This window comes from Nyctibius grandis, chromosome 26, assembly GCF_013368605.1.
Source record: "Nyctibius grandis isolate bNycGra1 chromosome 26, bNycGra1.pri, whole genome shotgun sequence".
In the NCBI taxonomy this organism is placed as follows: domain Eukaryota; kingdom Metazoa; phylum Chordata; class Aves; order Nyctibiiformes; family Nyctibiidae; genus Nyctibius; species Nyctibius grandis.
In genome coordinates, this window is record NC_090683.1 from 6,447,841 (window position 1) to 6,465,240 (window position 17,400).

At 71.0% G+C, this 17,400-nt stretch overlaps 1 protein-coding gene across 1 annotated transcript; it reads left to right on the forward strand.

Annotated features, from left to right (window-relative positions):
• The first annotated feature begins 7,652 nt into the window (after positions 1-7,652).
• IGFBP4 (insulin like growth factor binding protein 4) lies at positions 7,653-16,504 on the forward strand. Its single transcript, XM_068418681.1, has 4 exons — positions 7,653-8,037; positions 13,564-13,718; positions 13,874-14,008; positions 14,275-16,504. Exons 1-4 carry the CDS (start codon positions 7,653-7,655, stop codon positions 14,401-14,403), a joined length of 804 nt encoding a protein of 267 aa, XP_068274782.1. The 3' UTR covers positions 14,404-16,504.
• Positions 16,505-17,400: the final 896 nt, after the last annotated feature.

Sequence of the window (17,400 nt, forward strand, 5' to 3'; positions counted from 1 at the left end):
CCAGCGAGTCCATTGGGGCCAGCGCTGGCAGCTCTGTGTCGGGACCTCTCATCTGCACCCGCTTCTCCTGGATGGAAAGGAGAGGAGAGTCCTGCGGGGGCCTGTCCCCCCCGGCAGGCAAAGGAGGGCTCTGTCCCCTTCCTCACCTGGTACCGGGGCGTGGAGGCGGAGGGGTCGTCACCGGCGAAGAGAGACTCCGAATCCTCCAGCTGCTCAAGGCGAGGAGAACAAGGACGGGTTAGGGGGAACTGGCTCCTTCCCCGGGCTCTGCTGCCCCAGCACCAAATCCAGCCCGGTGCTGGTGCCACGGCTGGAGCCTGGCCCCCCTCCCCGCAAGGGACCCTGAGGTACCAGGAGGCGGCTCCAGCCGGTGGGGGTCCGGAGGAAGGCGCTGCTCCCCTCCCGCACGTAGACCAGGCTCCCCTCGGGCACGGCACCGCCCGACCTCAGCATCAGCTCCTTGGACCTGAAGACCCACGGCTGGCGCTGGGGGGGGGGGACAGAGGGGTTCATGGCCCAGCTGCGGTGGGGGGCAGCCCGGGGGGCTTGCCCGCAGCCAGGACGCACCTGGAGATCAGCACGGGGGTCCGGTGGCTCCGTCCGAGGGGTGTCAGCATCTGGAGAGGGTGGGGGGTCACCAGGCGCCCCGGCACAGGGGCTGGGTGCTCCCGTGGGAGCCGGCCCCACAGGGACGCAGTGGGAGCCGGGTGGGAGAGCCAGCCGCGGTGCCGGGGACCCGTGCAGGGTGGCAGGGCCCCGGTGCCCGGGAAGGGAGGGGAGGCTTCGCTAAAAGGTGTTCACAAGGATGCTGGAGCCCCCGAAACACCCCAGCAATGCCCTTACCTGCTGCCCAGCCCGCGTCGGCGCCTGCCTGCGAAGGCACGTGGGGCCCGTTACCGCCGCCGGGCACAGGGACGCCCTTCCCGGTGCACGGGGAGGGGACAGGGTCCCTCTCGGGGACAGCGAGGCTGCGCCTTACCGGCTGCTTGCAGGGCGGCGGGGCACGGACGGGGTAAACCCTCTGGAAGCAAAGACGGGGGGTTTGCGGGGAGCCCCCCGTGCTGCGCGCGCTCACGCGTGTGCGTGCTCTGGCACAGGCGTGTGCACAGCCCTTACGTTGAGGTAGAGGAGACCTGGTGCTCCAGGGGGCCCGGGGGGCCCGGGGGGGCCGGGGTTCCCAGGGGGACCTCGAAGACCCTGCGGTAGAGCAGCGCAGAGGTTGGACTGGGCTGGTTTGGGGCAGCTGTAGGACACCCCGTTGCTGTCCCCCATCCCTCCCAGGGCCGGGGCAGCGCGGGCAGATGGGCTGTGCCTCTCACATGGGGGATGATCGCTCCGTAAATCTCTGCGTCCTCTTTGCTGCCCTGCAGAGAAAGAGGGAAGATGAAGGCTGGTCTCCATCCTCCATCCTCCATCCTCCATCCTCCATCCTCCATCCTCCATCCTCCATCCTCCATCCCAGCCAGGACCACGAGCCCAGTGGAGCTGCCGGGGGGGTGAGCCGTGGCGTGGGGCACACGGAGCCGCCCGGGCTCCAGCAGCAGGGTCCCCATGGCCAGGCTGGGGTCCCCCAGCACCCCTCACCACGATGGGACCCCACGAGCTCTGAGGACTCACCGTTTGGTACCCGCTGATGGGCACCCAGGAGCCGGGCTGGCTGCCGGTGCCGGGGAATGGGAGGTGGCCTGGTTTGCACCCGTGTTCCCTGTAGCAGCACCCCTGGGTGAGCCGCAGAGAGAGGCAGGATTAGAGCCTGTGCTGGGTGGTGGGGATGGGGGGGTGTGCACGGCTGTGCACATGCGTGTGCATGCTTGCATGGGTGTGCACACGTGTGCGTGCTCCATGCGTGCGTGGGTGTGTGCACATGTGCATTTGCATGTGCCCCAGGGGACGGTGTGACTCGCTGCCCCGCTGCGCCCCAGCCCATCTGGGGACTCTGCCAGTGCTGCCGCGGCGAGGCGAAGGCTGGCACTGCCCTGGCACAGAGGGGTGGGGGGGCAGCGGAGGCAGCACACGGGGCTCAGGGGGTTACACTCAGGTTGTGGGGATAGGACCCCTTCAGCCAGCTCCCCCCACACTGGTCCCCGTGGCTACCAACCCGCTCTCCGGGGTCGCCCTTTTCTCCCTGGAAGGAAAGCAGAGGGGTCCTGTTGGCGCGCTGGCCCCGGGGGTCCCCGGCACTCCCGGCCCCCGGCACAGCGCGGTGCCGCACTCCATGAGGTGACACCCGCCGTGGAGCTGTTTGGTCTTGACACCGGCACTGGGGAGCAGCCATGGCCCATGCCACCCCCGTGCCCTCGTGCCACCCCCCACGGTGCCCGCTCCCCCGGCTCACCTTGGGGCCCGGCGGCCCGGCGGCTCCGTGGTGCCCAGCGTGGCGCGAGTCGCACTGGAAGGAGAGGATGTGCCGGGGCGAGCGCGGGGGCTGCCCCCGTCCCCCCACAGCCCCGGGACCCCCTACTCACCCTGTATTCCCCCGGTGGCCCCATGGGCCCAGGCATGCCCGGGGGGCCCATCTCCCCAGTCCGGCCGGGGCTCCCTGGCATGCCCGGCACTCCGTGTTCACCCTTCTCACCCTGCGGGCACACGGCGTGTGGGGTGGTGAGAGTGGGGGCTCAGCACCCCGTGCCCCCCCGGGCCCCGCAGCGGCAGGGCTGGGGCAGCCCCGGAGCCCTCGGAGGGGCTCGGTGCTGGGGGCTGCTCCCCGCCGGGGCAGAGTGAGGGGCCGGAGAGCCCCGTGCCCACCCCACCGCCTCTGCTCTGGCCCCAGCACCCTGGAGGGGCTGGGCTGGGACCCCCGTACCTTCATCCCGGGGAATCCTGGCTCCCCGCGGAGCCCTGGTTTGCCGGGGAGCGATGGAGGTCCTGCGGGGCCGGGGGATCCTTCGTGCCCGGGCACCCCGGGGGGGCCTTGTGGGCCCGGGAGCCCTGGTGCCCCCGGGGGTCCATCTGGCCCAACCGAGCCTGGAGACCCTGGAGGTCCTTCAGCCCCAGGGAACCCAGGTGGTCCCACAGCCCCCGGTGAGCCAGGGGGTCCTGGCTGCCCCTCCCGCCCAGGGACTCCCGGGGGGCCTTTGTGGCCAGGGTAGCCTGGGGGTCCGGGCTGGCCGGGCAGCCCGGGGGGGCCTGGGGGTCCCGGGTTCCTCACAGGGCTGGATGCTCCCAGCTGCGTGTCAGGTTGGAGGGGGAGAGGAAGGAGAGAGCAGAGTTGGTGGATGGCCACGTCCCATCCCCTGGTCCCCCTCCCCTGGTCCCCCTCCCCTGGCCTGCCCGCTCCCTTTGCCCCGCGCCCCAGACATCCCAGTCCCTGCCAGTCCAGCCGGGGATGGACACCACAGCCAGCACTGGCATCGCCCACCTGGGCATCGCCCACCCGTGCCCCCCACCCTGGCGCTCACCTCGTTCTCTGACCCCTCGGGGAGGGCGGCGGGCATGGGTGGGCTCCTGGCTCCCCAGGTGCCCGGTGGGCCCGGGGGTCCCGGGGGTCCTGGAGGACCCGGGGGGCCCCGGGGACCCTGGTGACCCGGCTGCCCTGGGCTGCCGGTCTTTCCTCTCTCCCCAGAGAATCCGGGCTGGCCCCTCTCTCCCGGGGACCCTCGGTCACCTTTCTCTCCCTGTGAGGGAAACACAGAGCCTGGCTCCTGGCTCCTGGCACCTTCCTCTGCCAGCACCCACCATGGGGACCCGCTGCCCCCCTGCCAGGGGATGGCTGAGTCGCCCCTCAACCCAGACCCGCAGCCAGAGTCCAAATCCAGATCAGAGAAGGCTTTGCAGGGCCAAAAGAGCCGCGGGATTTCTCCCAGCAGGTTCCCGTGGGTCCCCAAGCCCCCGCGCCGCTCCCTGGGGAGGACCCCGCACCTTGGGGCCGGGAGGGCCGGGGCGCGCGGGGCAGACGCAGCTGGAGCCGTTGTGCACCTGGAGAGGGAGAGAGCGGTGGGACGGGAGCCCCGGCTGCGGGGTCCGGCGCGGGTGCCCTGCGCCCACCCCTCACCTGGAGAGCGGGGTCCGTCTCCGGGGCTGGGGGCACCCGCTGGGGCAGCCCCTGCGCCATCGGCTGTGCGGAGGAGAGGAGGGGCTGAGTGTGAGACCCCCGAATGTGAGACCCCCCGAGTGTGGGACCCCCGGGCATCATTCCCCCGCAGCGCCATCCCCGTCCTGCCCTGCCAGCCCGTGTCCCCCAGGATCCCTCGTCCCAGGCTGACCCTTGCAGCCCCCCGCGTGCCAGGACCCCTCCACCACCTTGATCTGCAGGAACTCCTCTTCCTCCGCGCTCCCCTCGAAGATCTGCGGGGCAGCCATGGGCCGGTGCTGCTGGGACGGACGGGGAGAGCTCAGTGCGGGGCCGAGCCCCAGCGCTGCCGTGGGGCTGCGCCGTGCGGGGGGACACCGGGAGCTGCCACCGCGGCTCCTTTCCGAGGGGGCAGCGGCAGCTGAGCCGGGGCTCGGGGCCAGAGCAGGGCACGCTGCCCTGCCCGGGCTGGTGCGGCCGTGCGGGCAGGCACAGATAAGGGGAAGGACGGGCAAGGCGCCCGGCAGCAGCTGGGGAGGTTCGGGAGGGCTGGGGGAGCAGGGGGGGACATTGCACCTGGCCTCGCGTGCGCGGTGGCGCATGGCCCGGGCCCTTCACTGCCCCCCTGGCGAGGGGCTCCCGGCGTCGGGGGGCCGTGGCCAGGGGGGGTTTGCTCAGCAGCACCTTCCGTGTGGGCTCCATGCTGCCGGCGTCTCCGTCTGCAGGAGCAAAGGGGCGATGGTGGCCGGGCTGGACAAGGACCAGGGTGGCACCACGCTCCTGGCTCCCAGTGCTCGCCACGGCCACAGCGGTGCCACCAGCAGCCCCAGACCCTGGCACCCCACACCTCGCCCTCCAGCCTTACGCTGGAGGTGCCCCCTCCTTGCTGGGGTGCAGGGGGTGCCCCCGTCCCGCCGTGCGCCCGTCCCGCCGTGCCTACCTTCCTCCCTGTCCAGGGTGGGGGCCGTGGGGCTGGTGCCTGGGTCCGGAGTCGTGTCCTCTGATCCCAGGGGGTAAAACCACTGGGCCGTGGCAGGGGGCAGGCGCCCGGCCAGCACCGAGAGGATGCAGAGCGCACCGAGGAGGTGCCGGGGGCCGCCGGACCACATGCCGCTGCGCTGGGATGGAGCTGCTGAGGACAGGGGGACTTGGCTCATGCCACTCACCCACGCTGTCTGCTCCCGTGGCCCCGGCACGGCTCCCGCTGTTATCACAGCGGCCCCCGCACTGCCCGACACGCCCCTCGCCCGCCCCGGCACCCGCGCCCCACGGGCCGCATCCGGCGGGGGCTGAGCACCCACACAGCCAGGTCACCGTCTGCCCGGCTGGTCAGGGGCAAGAAGGGCAACCGGGAACAGCGGGTATGGGAGCCAGGGCCAGGAGGAGCTGCTGGAACCAGGCAAGGGAGGGCCGGGGAGGAGATGCTGCCTGGAAATGGGGAGTAAAACCAGGGAGAGGGCGTCGGGGTCCTGCAGCGGGTGTGATGCCTGTGCCCTGCGGTGTGTGCAGCCAGTGTGTCCCACAGCGGGTGCAAACGGCCCTGCGTTGCCCCGGCTCCATCGGGGCCACCCTTGGCTGGGGGTCTGCAGCCCTCGCTGACCTGCAGCCTCTCCCCAGGGCTGGGGTTGCTCCAGCCCCTGCTTGGGGGAGTTGCAGGGAAGCAGCCTGAGCCCCCCCACAGCCTCAGGAACCCCAAAGAGCCACCGAGGTTGGGAAAGATGTGCTGGGAGCCCCCAGAGCCCGGGGCTGGGAGCACGGGCTGCCCCATCTCAGGCAGGGGAACTGGGCTGTGCCAAGCACCAGGCACCCTCCTTGGCTGTGGGGCCATGAGCTTGGGGTGGGGGGCAGCATGGCTGTGGGGTGCACCAGCCCTGGCCCCCTCTCTGTCTTGCAGGATGGTGCTGGGACAGGGATCAGAGGAGCTGTGCCTGGCCAGAGCGGGGGACAGCCCTGGGTGCTGCGCAGCGAGTGTATCCCTGTCCCCTGCACACCATGCTGCCCGTGCCCGCAGACACAACAGCCTCCCCAGTGGGCACTTGGCGCTGACAAGGCCTGATAAGGTGCCACGGCCTGAGTGGGGCTGGGCACCTGTTTGGGTTTGGTCCCTGCTTGGACACTGTGTCAAGGCTGGTGCCTCTGCCCTGAGTCACGGCCACCGTACAGCTGTGCCAGGCAGGGCAGGGGGTCCGGAGCAGCGCTGGGTGCCGATGCCTTGCATGGCCCCTGCACCAGCTGTGGGGGGAGAAGGGGGACTGGGGAGCGTGGGGGACATGGACCCTGCCTGCCTGCCTGTGTCCTGCCCGCACGCTTGGCGCTGCCCCGCTCACCTGCACAGGAGAGAGGAGACGGTCATGGGAGCCCCTGTGGCCAGTGCCACCAGTGCTGGCACTTAAGCCTCAAAAATGCCCATTTGAGCACTAGATGTAATCACCCGTGAGATGAGTTTGGGGTTCTCAGCCCGGGCCCTGCATTACAGCCTGGCTCTGCTCCTCTCATCTCGCACCAGGGCCCTGCCTCTCCTGTCTCCCCGGGACAGGGAGAGGGGCTCTCTGTCCCCTTGCTGTCCCCGCAGCGAGCGGGGTGTGTGGGGACAGCCTGTGCAAGGCCTGCCCGGGCGCCTGGCACCCCACGCATGTGCCGGAGCTGTGCCCAGGACCCCCCCTGCCATGTACAGGCAGGTCCCCCCCGGCTGCCCCATGCCCGGCGCTGGCTCAGATGCCTCTGGGCGCAGCTCGCGGGTCCCCAGGCCCCCGGGTGATGCTCGGGGACCCGCAGCCCCGGGCCCAGGGGCAGGTCCCTGCCGTCTCCCGGGTCCCCGCGGTGCTGCCCGGCCGCCCCTGCCCGGCCGCTGCGGGGACCGGAGCCGCGGGGAGGGACGCTCGGGCTCCCCGCCCGCCGCTCGCCTTTCCTCGACAGCCACTAGATGCCGGCAGCTGCCAGCTGTCCGCGGGGCCGTGCGGGGCCGTGCGGGGCCGTGCGGGGCCGTGCGGGGCGGGGGGCGCGGGGAGCCGGCGGGTGCGGGGCCGGGGGGTGCGGGGAGCCGCCGGGTGCGGGGCCGGGGTCGCGGGGAGCCGGCGGGGCCGCCCCGGGATGTCCCTGGCCGACCGGTGCTGAGCTGCCCGTGATGCTGTTTTACCGGCAGCGCTTTTGGTCCCTCCGGAGACCCCCGCGCCCGGGGCCCGGAGCCCGGAGCCCACCCCCGCGGCTGCCCCACGCTGCGGGTCCTGCCCACAGCCCCCGCGATGCAGCCCCGTATGCTTCCCAGCCCTTCCAGTTCATCCCAGTTGCTCTCAGGACCGGGCGGGAGGTGGCGGGCAGGGTGTCGGGGCGGCTGCGGGGGGCAGCGGGGCTGCGAGGGGGCGGCGGGGTGGTCTGCGGGGGGGCTCGGGCCCGGGGGTGTCCGCGCTGCCCGGCACCGGAGCCGCCCCGCCGGTGGCCCCGGTGCTGAAGCCGCCCGCCCCGGTGCCGCCGCCGCCCCCGTCGGCGGGGAGCGACTCTCCGCGGTGGCTTCCCGGTGGCGGCGGGGGCGGCCCCGCCGGTGGCCCCGGTGCCGGCGGCGGGAGGTGTGGCCAGGGGCCGCATAAAGCCGCCGCCACCGCCCAGCGCCGCCAGCCGCGGGCCGTTGCGCGGGCGCGGAGCCGCCATGCGCGGGGCGGCCGGGCGCGCTGTGCCGGTGCCGGTGCCGCTGCCGGTGCCGGTGCTGCTGGTGCTGCTGGCGGCGGCGGCGGGGCCCGGCGGCGGCGAGGAGGCGATCCAGTGCCCGCCGTGCTCGGAGGAGCGGCTGGCGCGGTGCAAGGCGCCGCAGGGCTGCGCGGAGCTGGTGCGGGAGCCGGGCTGCGGGTGCTGCGCGACTTGCGCGCTCGGGCGCGGCACCGCCTGCGGCGTCTACACGGCGCGGTGCGGGGCCGGGCTGCGGTGCTACCCTCCCCGCGGCGTGCCCCGGCCCCTGCACACCCTCATGCACGGCCAGGGCGTCTGCACCGACCTGGCCGACGTCGAGGCCATCCAGGAGAGCCTCCAGCCCGCAGGTAAGGGCGGCCCTGAGGGGCGAGGGGTGGGTGCCGGGGTGCCAGCGGTGCCCCCCGAGCAGCCCCCGTGCGTGCCAGCCTGCTCGCTGGGCAAGAGTTGGGGCTGCGGGGCTGGGAGCGGGGAGGGGGGCTCTGCAGGGACCCCGTGGCAGGATGGTCCAGGGACGGGTGTGCATGGAGCACGTCCCAGGGAGGGAGCAGTGCTGGGGTGGGCGAGCTGGCACAGCCGTGTGCCATCCACCGCTGGCACAGCAGTGCCACGGCCAGTGCCACCACGTGTCGTGGTGTGTGGCACTTCACAGGGACTCATCACCCACCGTGCCCTGGCTGCAGGGTGCCCCTGGATGGCAGGGCAGCCCGGGGTCCTGCAGGCACCCGCGGCCCCTGGGAACAGGTCCCAGCTGCCGGGGAAGCGCCCGGTGCACGGTGACCCTTGCGCTGCCCCTTCCCGCAGGGAGGAAACAAGAAAGAGGCCTTGGGGCACCTGCTTCCCCCGCGGGCAGGTCAGGCTGGTCTCTGCGCCGGGGCTCTGCCAAGAGCTGAGTCCTTCCTGTGGCCGGGCAGGGCAGGGGGGTGTAGGCAGTGGGCAGGGCCAGGCTGGAGAGACCTGCTGCCCGCAGGCTCTGCCCATGCTCCTCTGCCCCAGGACCCTTGCGCAGGTGTTGATCGTGGCCCCCTGCCATCCCCGTGGTGCTTGGGCAGGGTCTGGGGGCCGGGAGCGGAGCCGGAGGTGGGAGCTCAGCCCCAGAGCAGCGCAGGTCTCACCACGGCTTGGACAGTGGGAACGGAGCCGCTCCCGGGAGCTGAGCGTGGAGACCTGCCCCAGGGCTGGCCCGTCAGTGGGGCTGGATGCCACGCTCCCCCTTCCCCATCCCACGGGCTGTGATGGGGACCACGTCCCCTGGAGCTGGGGAGCAGCATCCTGCCACGGGACAGTCCACGAGCTGGCCTGGCCCTGCGTTCCCACGCGGAGTCACCCGGAGCTCCCCGAGGGGCAGAGGGGGCTGGAGCAGTGTCCGTCCCTGTCCACCCCGAGGGCCAGATCCCAGCTCTGCTCCCTTCCTCGCGTGGCTGGTCCGTGGCAGCTCCGCCGGTGTCCCCGTGGAGAGGAGGGTGCTTCGTGGACGGGCCCCTCCGGCTGCCCCTCTCCGTGGGCAGCCGCTGGTCACGAGCGCTTGGCATGGGGTCCGCTGTGGAGACCCCCTGCGCTGCCTGTCTGTCCCTGTCCCACATCCTGCAGGAGCTGTCTGGGCTCCCTGGCCCGCAGCTGCGCCGGGCTGCCAAGGCCTGTTGGTTTTGGCCGTGCCCCGTGTAACGCAGCATTTTTTTTCCCAGAGCCTTTAGGAAACAGACTCGCAGATTTTTCCCTTCCTTCCCGCGGTGTTTTGGCCGTGCTGGGGACGGGTGGGTGGCCGTGGGAGCCGGGCTCGCCCGCCGGGCACCGCGCCTGCCTGCAGCGTCGCAGGTGGCAGAGCAGGGGAGCGGGCGGTGGGGAGCCCCCTCGCAGGGGGGGCAGGACACCGAAGGGGTGGGACATCCGAGCCGCGGGTCCCTGTCCCACTCCAGCAGCCCAGAGCCAGCAGGCGCGTGGGGCTGGGGGCTGCACCGCTCTGCACAGCCCTGCCTGGCACAGCGAGGGCACCCCGGCACGGCCGGCGCATCCGAGGGGATCCTCTGGGTAGGGGATTAAATGGCTATTTAGGGGCAAGGGTGTGCAGAGCAGGTGCCCCCCAGCTGTGCCGACGTCCCCCGGGGCTGAGCCGGGCGGGTGCCGGGCGAGCGGAGGCTGGGAACGGTTAACGTGCAGCTCGTACAGTGAACACTTTGTGCGGGGGCTCGGCCCGGGGGGCTCCCGGGGGGCTCCGCATTCCAGGGAAGAGGCTGGGATCGGGGGGGGCTGGGCTGGGGCTGGGCTTTCCGAGGGGCTGGGCGATGGCTCCCTGCTCAGCGCCAGCAAAGAGCCTCTCCGCTCGCCCGGGAGCGATGGGACTTGCTAGGAAATGAGGGAGTGGGTGGCCGCTCTCCTGACCCGAGACCCTCTCCCGTGGCTGCGGGTCTGGGGACCTTGTGCAGGACCCTGGTCCCTGCCTCCTGTTCCGGGCTGGCTCCCCAAGCATCCTGCTGCTCTGGCCGGGAGCCCTGCGATGGGGCCGGTCCCGGGAGGTTCCCATCGTGGCTTTTCGGTCGCAGGGAGGCTCTGGCTGCCCTGCCCGGGACGGCCTCTGCCCTCCTGGGGCTGCGGGTGCCTGGGGGAGGCGATGGCCGAACCCGTGTGTGGCAGCCGGGCAGAGGTGAGGACGTTTTCCCCAGCACTCATGATTTAATGCTGGTTAAATAATCATGTCTGGGCGAAGCTCACCCCGTGGGAGCTGCGTGTGTCCTGTGTGGCTGCTGGGACGGATCCTGTTCCCTTCCCGTGGGCAGTGACCGGGAGGGATGGCGGTGGCCGAGCCCTGGCTGGACAGCGGCCGGGCAGCGGGGACAGGCTGGGTTCAGCCCCTGGCAGTGCCCACCCCGTGGGCATCCATCGCTGCCCCTTTCCGCCCGGGCAGGGGGCCAGGCAAGGCTGTTGCCCTGTCGCAGCTGTCCCCTGGGAGGGGATCTGGCCTTTGCCTGTGCTCAGGTTTCTCTGGGCTCCCGGCGAGGCTCTGGTCCCTACAGGGAATCATCTGCATCCCTCACACCCCTCCTGCATCCTGCCCTGTCCTCCGTCGGGCTCACGTCGGGTGCTGAGCCGGGAGCCTCAGATGTGCTTGGCCACGTTTGAGCACGGTGGGGCTCAGCAGAGTGTCCCCGCAGGATGGGGACGGGCCAGGCTTCCCAGCCAGCGTCCCCGGCCGAGGGGCAGTAGGTGCCCGGTGCACCCCAGCCACCCCCCGCGCTCGGCACAGACTTCGCTGCGCCACGGCCCTGCCCGGACCCCCGGCGGGTGACACCGGGGGGTGCCGCACGGGGAAGCGGGGGGTGCTGGGACTCGCCACGGCTCATGTGGCGTGTTGGCCACAGACACGTGGATGTGTCCCCTCTGGAGGGGCCCCTGACACTTGTCCCTCACCCACGGACACTCACAGGGTCCCGGGGCGTCGCTCTCCTCCCGTGGGAGCCGCGCGGTGGAGCCGGAGCCCTTGGCTGCTCCCGGAGGGGCTCGCCTCGGTGAATCACAAGTGGGGCATGTGACCAACCTCATTTGCAGCTCCCCGTTAATTGAAGGCGTCGCTGAATGACTCGTTTGTGTGTCCTGTCTGTGGGCCGAGCAGAGGCCGGGCAGAAATCCCCCTCCTGCCGGGCCGGGGCGGCTGGTCCGCGAGGGCAGTGCCCGTCCCCATCCCCTTGGCACCCGCTTCCATCCCAAACCGAGCAGAGGGGCTTCCCCCTGCCCTCGGCCAAGCGAGCACCCCCCTGCCCCCCGCCTGCCCTCCCCGGGGCGGTGGGGGCCGGGGCACGGGCTGCCCTGCGTGCCCAAGGCTGCCAGGCGGAGCGGGACCGGGGCAGAGGTGCGGGACGGCGCGGGGGCACCTGCAGCACCGGCGCTGCCAGCCTGGCGCCCAGGTGGCGCGTCCCAAGGGGTGCCTCGAGCTCCGCACATCGCTGGGCGGGTGGGGATGTCACCCCAGGGGCTGTGGGGTGGGACCCCCGGGGCTGGCGTGCGAGGTGGGGGGACCTGGAGCTCTGTCCCCAGCGCCGGGTGCCGGGCGGGAGCCGCGGTGCTGCCCGCAGGCACCCACGTTTCATGTGACCTTATGAAAACGTTGTTGGCATCTGGTTTTATTTAAGCCGAGAGATTTGACGCTCCGAAGGCGGCGGGCGGGGGGACGAGGGGTGTTTGTCGGTGCCGGGGCTGGGTGAGGGGTTCCCCGGGCAGAGCGGGCAGCGGCCGGTGCCTTCCCCTGTGCCTCCGCGGTGCCTGGGAGCGCCAGGACCCCGCAGTGCCAGACCCCCCGCCCGGCTCTGCCTGGCGCGGCTCCCCGGGGAGGTGCAGTGGGGAGGCCGGGGAGGGAAGGAGCACGCTGCCCGAGCCCCCCGAGCCCCCCGAGCCCCCCGCCCGCGTTGCACCACGGCCCCGTGGTTGGTGCCGCTGGGGCTGGCGCGCACCAGCGCTGGCATCGCTCTGCGCGGGGTCCCGGAGGCTTTGGGTTTGTGTTTCAAATTTCAAGGGCATGAGCCATTTCCTGGAAAAAACGGACAGATTAAACAAAAAGCAAATAACAGGGACGAAGGAGAAGGGTTTGATCGGGGCTTCGCTGTGAACTTTAACCGGCCGCCAGGAGCCAGGCCAGGGACCTTTCGGTGCAGGGGAGCCGCGGCGTGAGGTGCCCATGGGCGACCGGGGCCGGGACCCCGCGGGGACGTGGTGGGCAGGGGGCTGCAGCTCCCACCCCGCTGCCTGCCCGCGGCCGGGCCGGTGCTGGGCATCACCCCAGCAGCCTCCGTCCCCGGTGCTGTGAGCCCCGGGGGGCTTCCACCCCTGGCTGGGAAAGGCTTTGCCTGTTGCTGGCTGCAGTATTGGCCAGTACAAGCCCAGTGCCAGGGTGACCTCGGGCAGGGAGCCCCGGGAGCCCTCTCGCAGCCCGGGCGGGCTGGGAGGCAAATGCTGCTCGGGCTGTACCCGATGCGGCTCTGAGCGCAGGCAGGACCCCGGCTCCCCGCGCGCCCACCCCTCCGCAGAGCGTTAACGGGCCCCAACCCGAGCGACCAGCAGCTTTGTACAAAATAAAGTCACGCCGAGCGCTCGGGTCTCATGACGCTCCCTCCAGCTGCCAACATCTGGGATCGCAGTTTGGCCGCGCGCCGGGCGCAGGCGAGGATGCCAAGCGCCGCCTTTCGGGACCGGCCCCACGGGAGATTAACTTTCCTGTTCCAGGAATTCCTTCTTTCATGTCTTCGCGGGGGCTGTGCCCCGCGGCAGAGCGTGGCTCCGCTCCCAGCCGCGGCGCCCGGTGCCGCCCTGGGCCTGGCGGGGCTCAGCACCACCCCGGTGCAGCCCCGGTGCCCCTGTTCTCGCAGTAGCTCCTCAGAAGCAGCTTTTTGGGGCACCGGGGTCTTGCTGGGGCTCCCTGGCTGCGTGTCCCAGGGTCACCTTCCAGCTTGGTGGGTTGGGTGCCGCGGGCGAGCGCCCAGCACCTGGTGGCACGTGGCTGGCACGTGGCCCAGCCAGACCTTCGCACCGCGTGGCTTCCCCGAGCGGCTGCCCGGCGCTCTCGCAGCGTGTTTGCCACCCTACAATAACAGACACGTGGCGCTGAGCCTGTGAATCGTGCTCGTGGGCCATAAAACCTCCCAGGGGCCTTTCCCGGCGCCGCAGGGAGAGCTCAGCCCAGCGCGGTGCAGGAGCCGGCGAGGGCAGGAGGGGACGCGGGGCTGGGGGTGACGCCTGTGGGGACCGGGGAGGGCGGCGTGGGGTCCGGTGCTGCCCGTTGTGCCCTGGGAGGTGCGAGTTGCTCTGCGGGGGCCAGGGCACCGCAGGGGCATCGCCATCCCCCGGGCGGCCCCGCGGCGCTGAGCCCCCTGCGCTCCATGTCCCTGCAGAGAAGGAGGAGATCGAGCACCCCAACAACAGCTTCAGCCCCTGCAGCATCCACGACCGCAAGTGCCTGCAGAAGCAGCAGGCGAAGCGGGTCAACAACGGCAACAAGATGCGCAGCAGCGGGAGCCCGTACCCCCGCGAGGAGACGCGGCCCATAGTGAGCCCCGCGGCACCGCGGCGGGCGGCACCGGGGCGGCGCTGGCTGGGGAGGGCAGGATGGCTGCGGGGTGCCCCAGGTTGAGGGTCCCAGGGTGCTGGGGCGGGGGCATCGCCAGCCCCGCTGCTGGCTGAGCACCCCCATCCTCCCCGCAGGCACAGGGCTCGTGCCAGAGCGAGCTGCACCGGGCGCTGGAGCGGCTGGCCGCCTCGCAGACCCGCACGCACGAGGACCTGTACGTCATCCCCATCCCCAACTGCGACCGCAACGGCAACTTCCACCCCAAGCAGGTAGGACGGGCCCTCGCCGGGGGCTGGGGGAGCAGGTGTGAGGCTGGGAGGGGGACACGGGCAGACGGGCCAGTGCCAGGGCACGGCAGAGCCCACCCGCGGCTCCTGGCTTCGGTGGGGATCACCCTGCGGGTGTTGTGGGGTCCCAGGGGGGACGGGGGTGGCAAAGCCCCTGTGAGAGCTGCCGGTTGCCCCGGCCAGGCAGCCCACGGGAACGGGGCCATGGGGGCCAGGCTGGGCGCCCCTCACCACCCCCGTCCCCTCAGTGTCACCCGGCGCTGGACGGGCAGCGGGGCAAGTGCTGGTGCGTGGACCGCAAGACGGGGGTGAAGCTGCCGGGCTTCCTGGAGCTGAAGGGGGACCTGGACTGTCACCAGCTGGCGGACAGCATGTGAGCGTGACGGCGGCGGCCCCGCGCCGTGCTGCGGCCCAGAGACCTGCCGGGGCTGCGTAGGAGAGGGGACACGACTGCCAAGCAGCTCCCGGTGCCGGGGGACCCTGGCACGCGCCCTGGATTGCCGCCGTGCTCTGCACCGCGGGCTGCCCATGGCACGGGGCACGGCTCTGTGACCTGCGCCACGACCACGAGCCGCCTCTGCCGCGGGGTCCCCGGGGTGCACCGGCGGCACCTCCATCCCGCACGGACACTCGCATGGACAGACGCTGCCCCGGGGCTGGTCTCAGGCTGCCCGGGGGAGCGGGTGAAGGGCACCCAGGACGTGCCGCTGCCGCCCCTTGGTGCTGCTCCCACCTGCCCCGTGGTGCCCCCGGCTTTCTCCCCAGACCCTCCGTGCTGCGGCGTGGCTGAGGGACCCGGACCCTGGTGGCTGCAGTGGCCCCGCAGGCAGCCCCATCCGCGCCGGGCCCCGTGAGGTGCCGTGGTGGCACCCTGCCCGCAGTGCCTTGCCGGCCACGCCAGACCTCGGCGTGCGGCAGCAGAAGTGCCTCGTCCTGCCCCCCCGCAGCGGGGGCTGCTCGGGCAGGGACCAGGGGAGCCTGTGCCACCTGGGGGGCCCAGAGAGACCCCCCGCCACCGCCTGCCCGGGGCCTTCCCTGGCACCATCTTGCCCAAAGCGTGTGCGTGCGATGGGCACCGCAGCCCCACGGAGCAATAGGAGACCTTCCCCCTCCCTGCTGCAGCCCCACGGCCCTGGAACTGCCTGCCCTATAGCCCGGGAACCGCCTGCCCCACGGCCTGGGAACGTCTCGGTGACGGGATCTGCGGATTTCGCCAGCGCAAAGTTCTCGCTCAGAAATTGTCCCTGGTTTTGTAGCCATTTTTCTCTTCTTTTTCTCTGAAGCTCTTCGGTGGGAGCCAGCTGGGCTGGAAATTTGTCACCTAAATGTCTTTGAGGTGAGAAATGACCGTGCTGGCTGCCCTGGCAAGCGTGCCAAAGACAGCGGGGATTTTGCCAATCCCCCCCCGACCCACCCCCAGCTCCACGGCCGCAGCGGGAGGGTTGGGTTTGCCGTGTGGGTGCCAAGGCCCCCGATGGGAAAGAAATGTTTCAGTTTTAGTGAAACACCCTCCTGCCCCCCCAGACCCCAGCAGCTCCCTGGCACGGCACGGCACGGCACAGCAGGGCACAGCATGGCAGCTCCCCAGCACAGCACCAGCAGAGATGTCCCTGGAGGTCTCAGCAGGGGCATGGGTGGGGATGGGGATTGGCAAGTGCCACCGTCCCACTGGCCAGGGCTGGCTGGCGAGGACAGAGCGAGCTGGGAAGGGGCTGGCACCGGGCTCGGCATTGCAGCTCATCGGCACGGCTTCGCCTGGCTTCTCCTCTGGGTGACGGGGTCCCCGTGTCACGTCCTGTGTCCCCGTGTGTGTGTCCCAGCGCAGCCCCAGCACCTTCCACCGGTGTCCCGTGGGGCTGCGCCCCGGCCCCGCCGCGAACCAGGGTCTCCCCGAGCTGCCAAGCCGCTGGCTGCATCCCTGCGCGGGGCCTCGCCAGGCTCCTGCCGAAGCCCCCGGCCCACCCTGCGGACCCCCTGCCCGCCCCCGGGCCCTGCCACGTCCTGTACCCGCCCCGGTGCCCGCCCGTGGCCCTGCTTGCACGAGGCTGCTCACGGCTTTTGAACCAAGCCAATTTGCCAGGACGGTCCTCGGCGAGGATGGGGGTCCCTGCCTGTGCCGGAGCCCCCGGTGCCACCAGGTTGGGCTTCCCGGGGCGCGGGAGGTGCCGCTGGGGACCGTGGCTGGTCACTGTGGGCAGCACCGGGGCAGGACGCAGCTGCCCGGGCTCTCCCCGCAGCGCCGGCAGATCCAACGGAGCCTGGTTTTGGGGTGCCGGGGACGCACGGAGGGCTCCAGCGTTTTGTATCGTCTCCCCTGTAGTTTAGGGCTGTATTTACACCCGATGCTCCCCAGCCTGACGTCGTTCCGCACCGCTGCGGGTTCTGTCAGTTCCTCCTGGGCCAAGCCCGTCCCGTCGGACTCCCGTGTAGCACCGACCCTTTGACAGTAAACTTGAACCTTTGTATCTTCAAAAAGAAAAAAAAAAGGTCGTTACCGTGTTTAATTTTCCCTGTTATTTCATGTGTTTGCGTCGAGCGTGTTTGATCTGTGCGATGCCTTAAAGAGGAGGAGGGAGGAGGAGCGTGGGGGGCTCAGGGACCCCAGCCCATGGGGCTCCTGCGGTGCTGGTGGGTCTCAGCTGGGCAGAGCTCAGGGCAGACACACTGGGGGGGCCAAAGCCGTTAGTTTCTGGCCCTGGAGCGGGTGCTCCCACGCAGCAGCTCCGGTCTCTGGTGTCACCGGTGCGTGGAGCTGCCGCAGCCGGGTCCCGTCCCGCAGCCGCTGACATCTCTGCTGCGTTTGTGGGGAGAGAAACGATCCGCTGCTTTATTGGAGATACCCTGAGCAGGTTTGTTAGCTCAGGGTCCAGAATTACCACGAGACAGAGGCAGCAGGTAAGGGAGACGTCGTACGGTGGCCCCAGAGCGGCTCTGCCCCGCTCGGACGCCAGCAAGAGCTGAGCCTTCAGCTGGGGTAAATCACGGCAGCGCCGGCGTCCACGAGGCTGCGCCAATTTACGTCAGCTGAAGATCTGGCCCGAATTCATGCAAGTCACTTCCAAAAACCCAACGTTTTACTGTCATGAAAATGTCAAGGTTTATTTCTCAGCTCGCCGCGATGCCTCGGGGGGGGTTGAGCTTCGCAAGAAAGGGCAGGAGGATTCACCAGCACCGGGCAAAAAGACGCTGCTCTGACGTTTCTGCCTTAAAACATCTCATCTCACCAGAGCATCAAACCTTTAACTGAGGCTCTTGACGTAACAAAAAAATATAAATACGAGCTGTTGCCAAAATGCAACCGAGAAGCAGGAGAAGGCGAGCAGCAGAAGGTCGGCAGCGTGCGGGCAGCTGCCAGCCCGGGGCTGTCCCGGGGT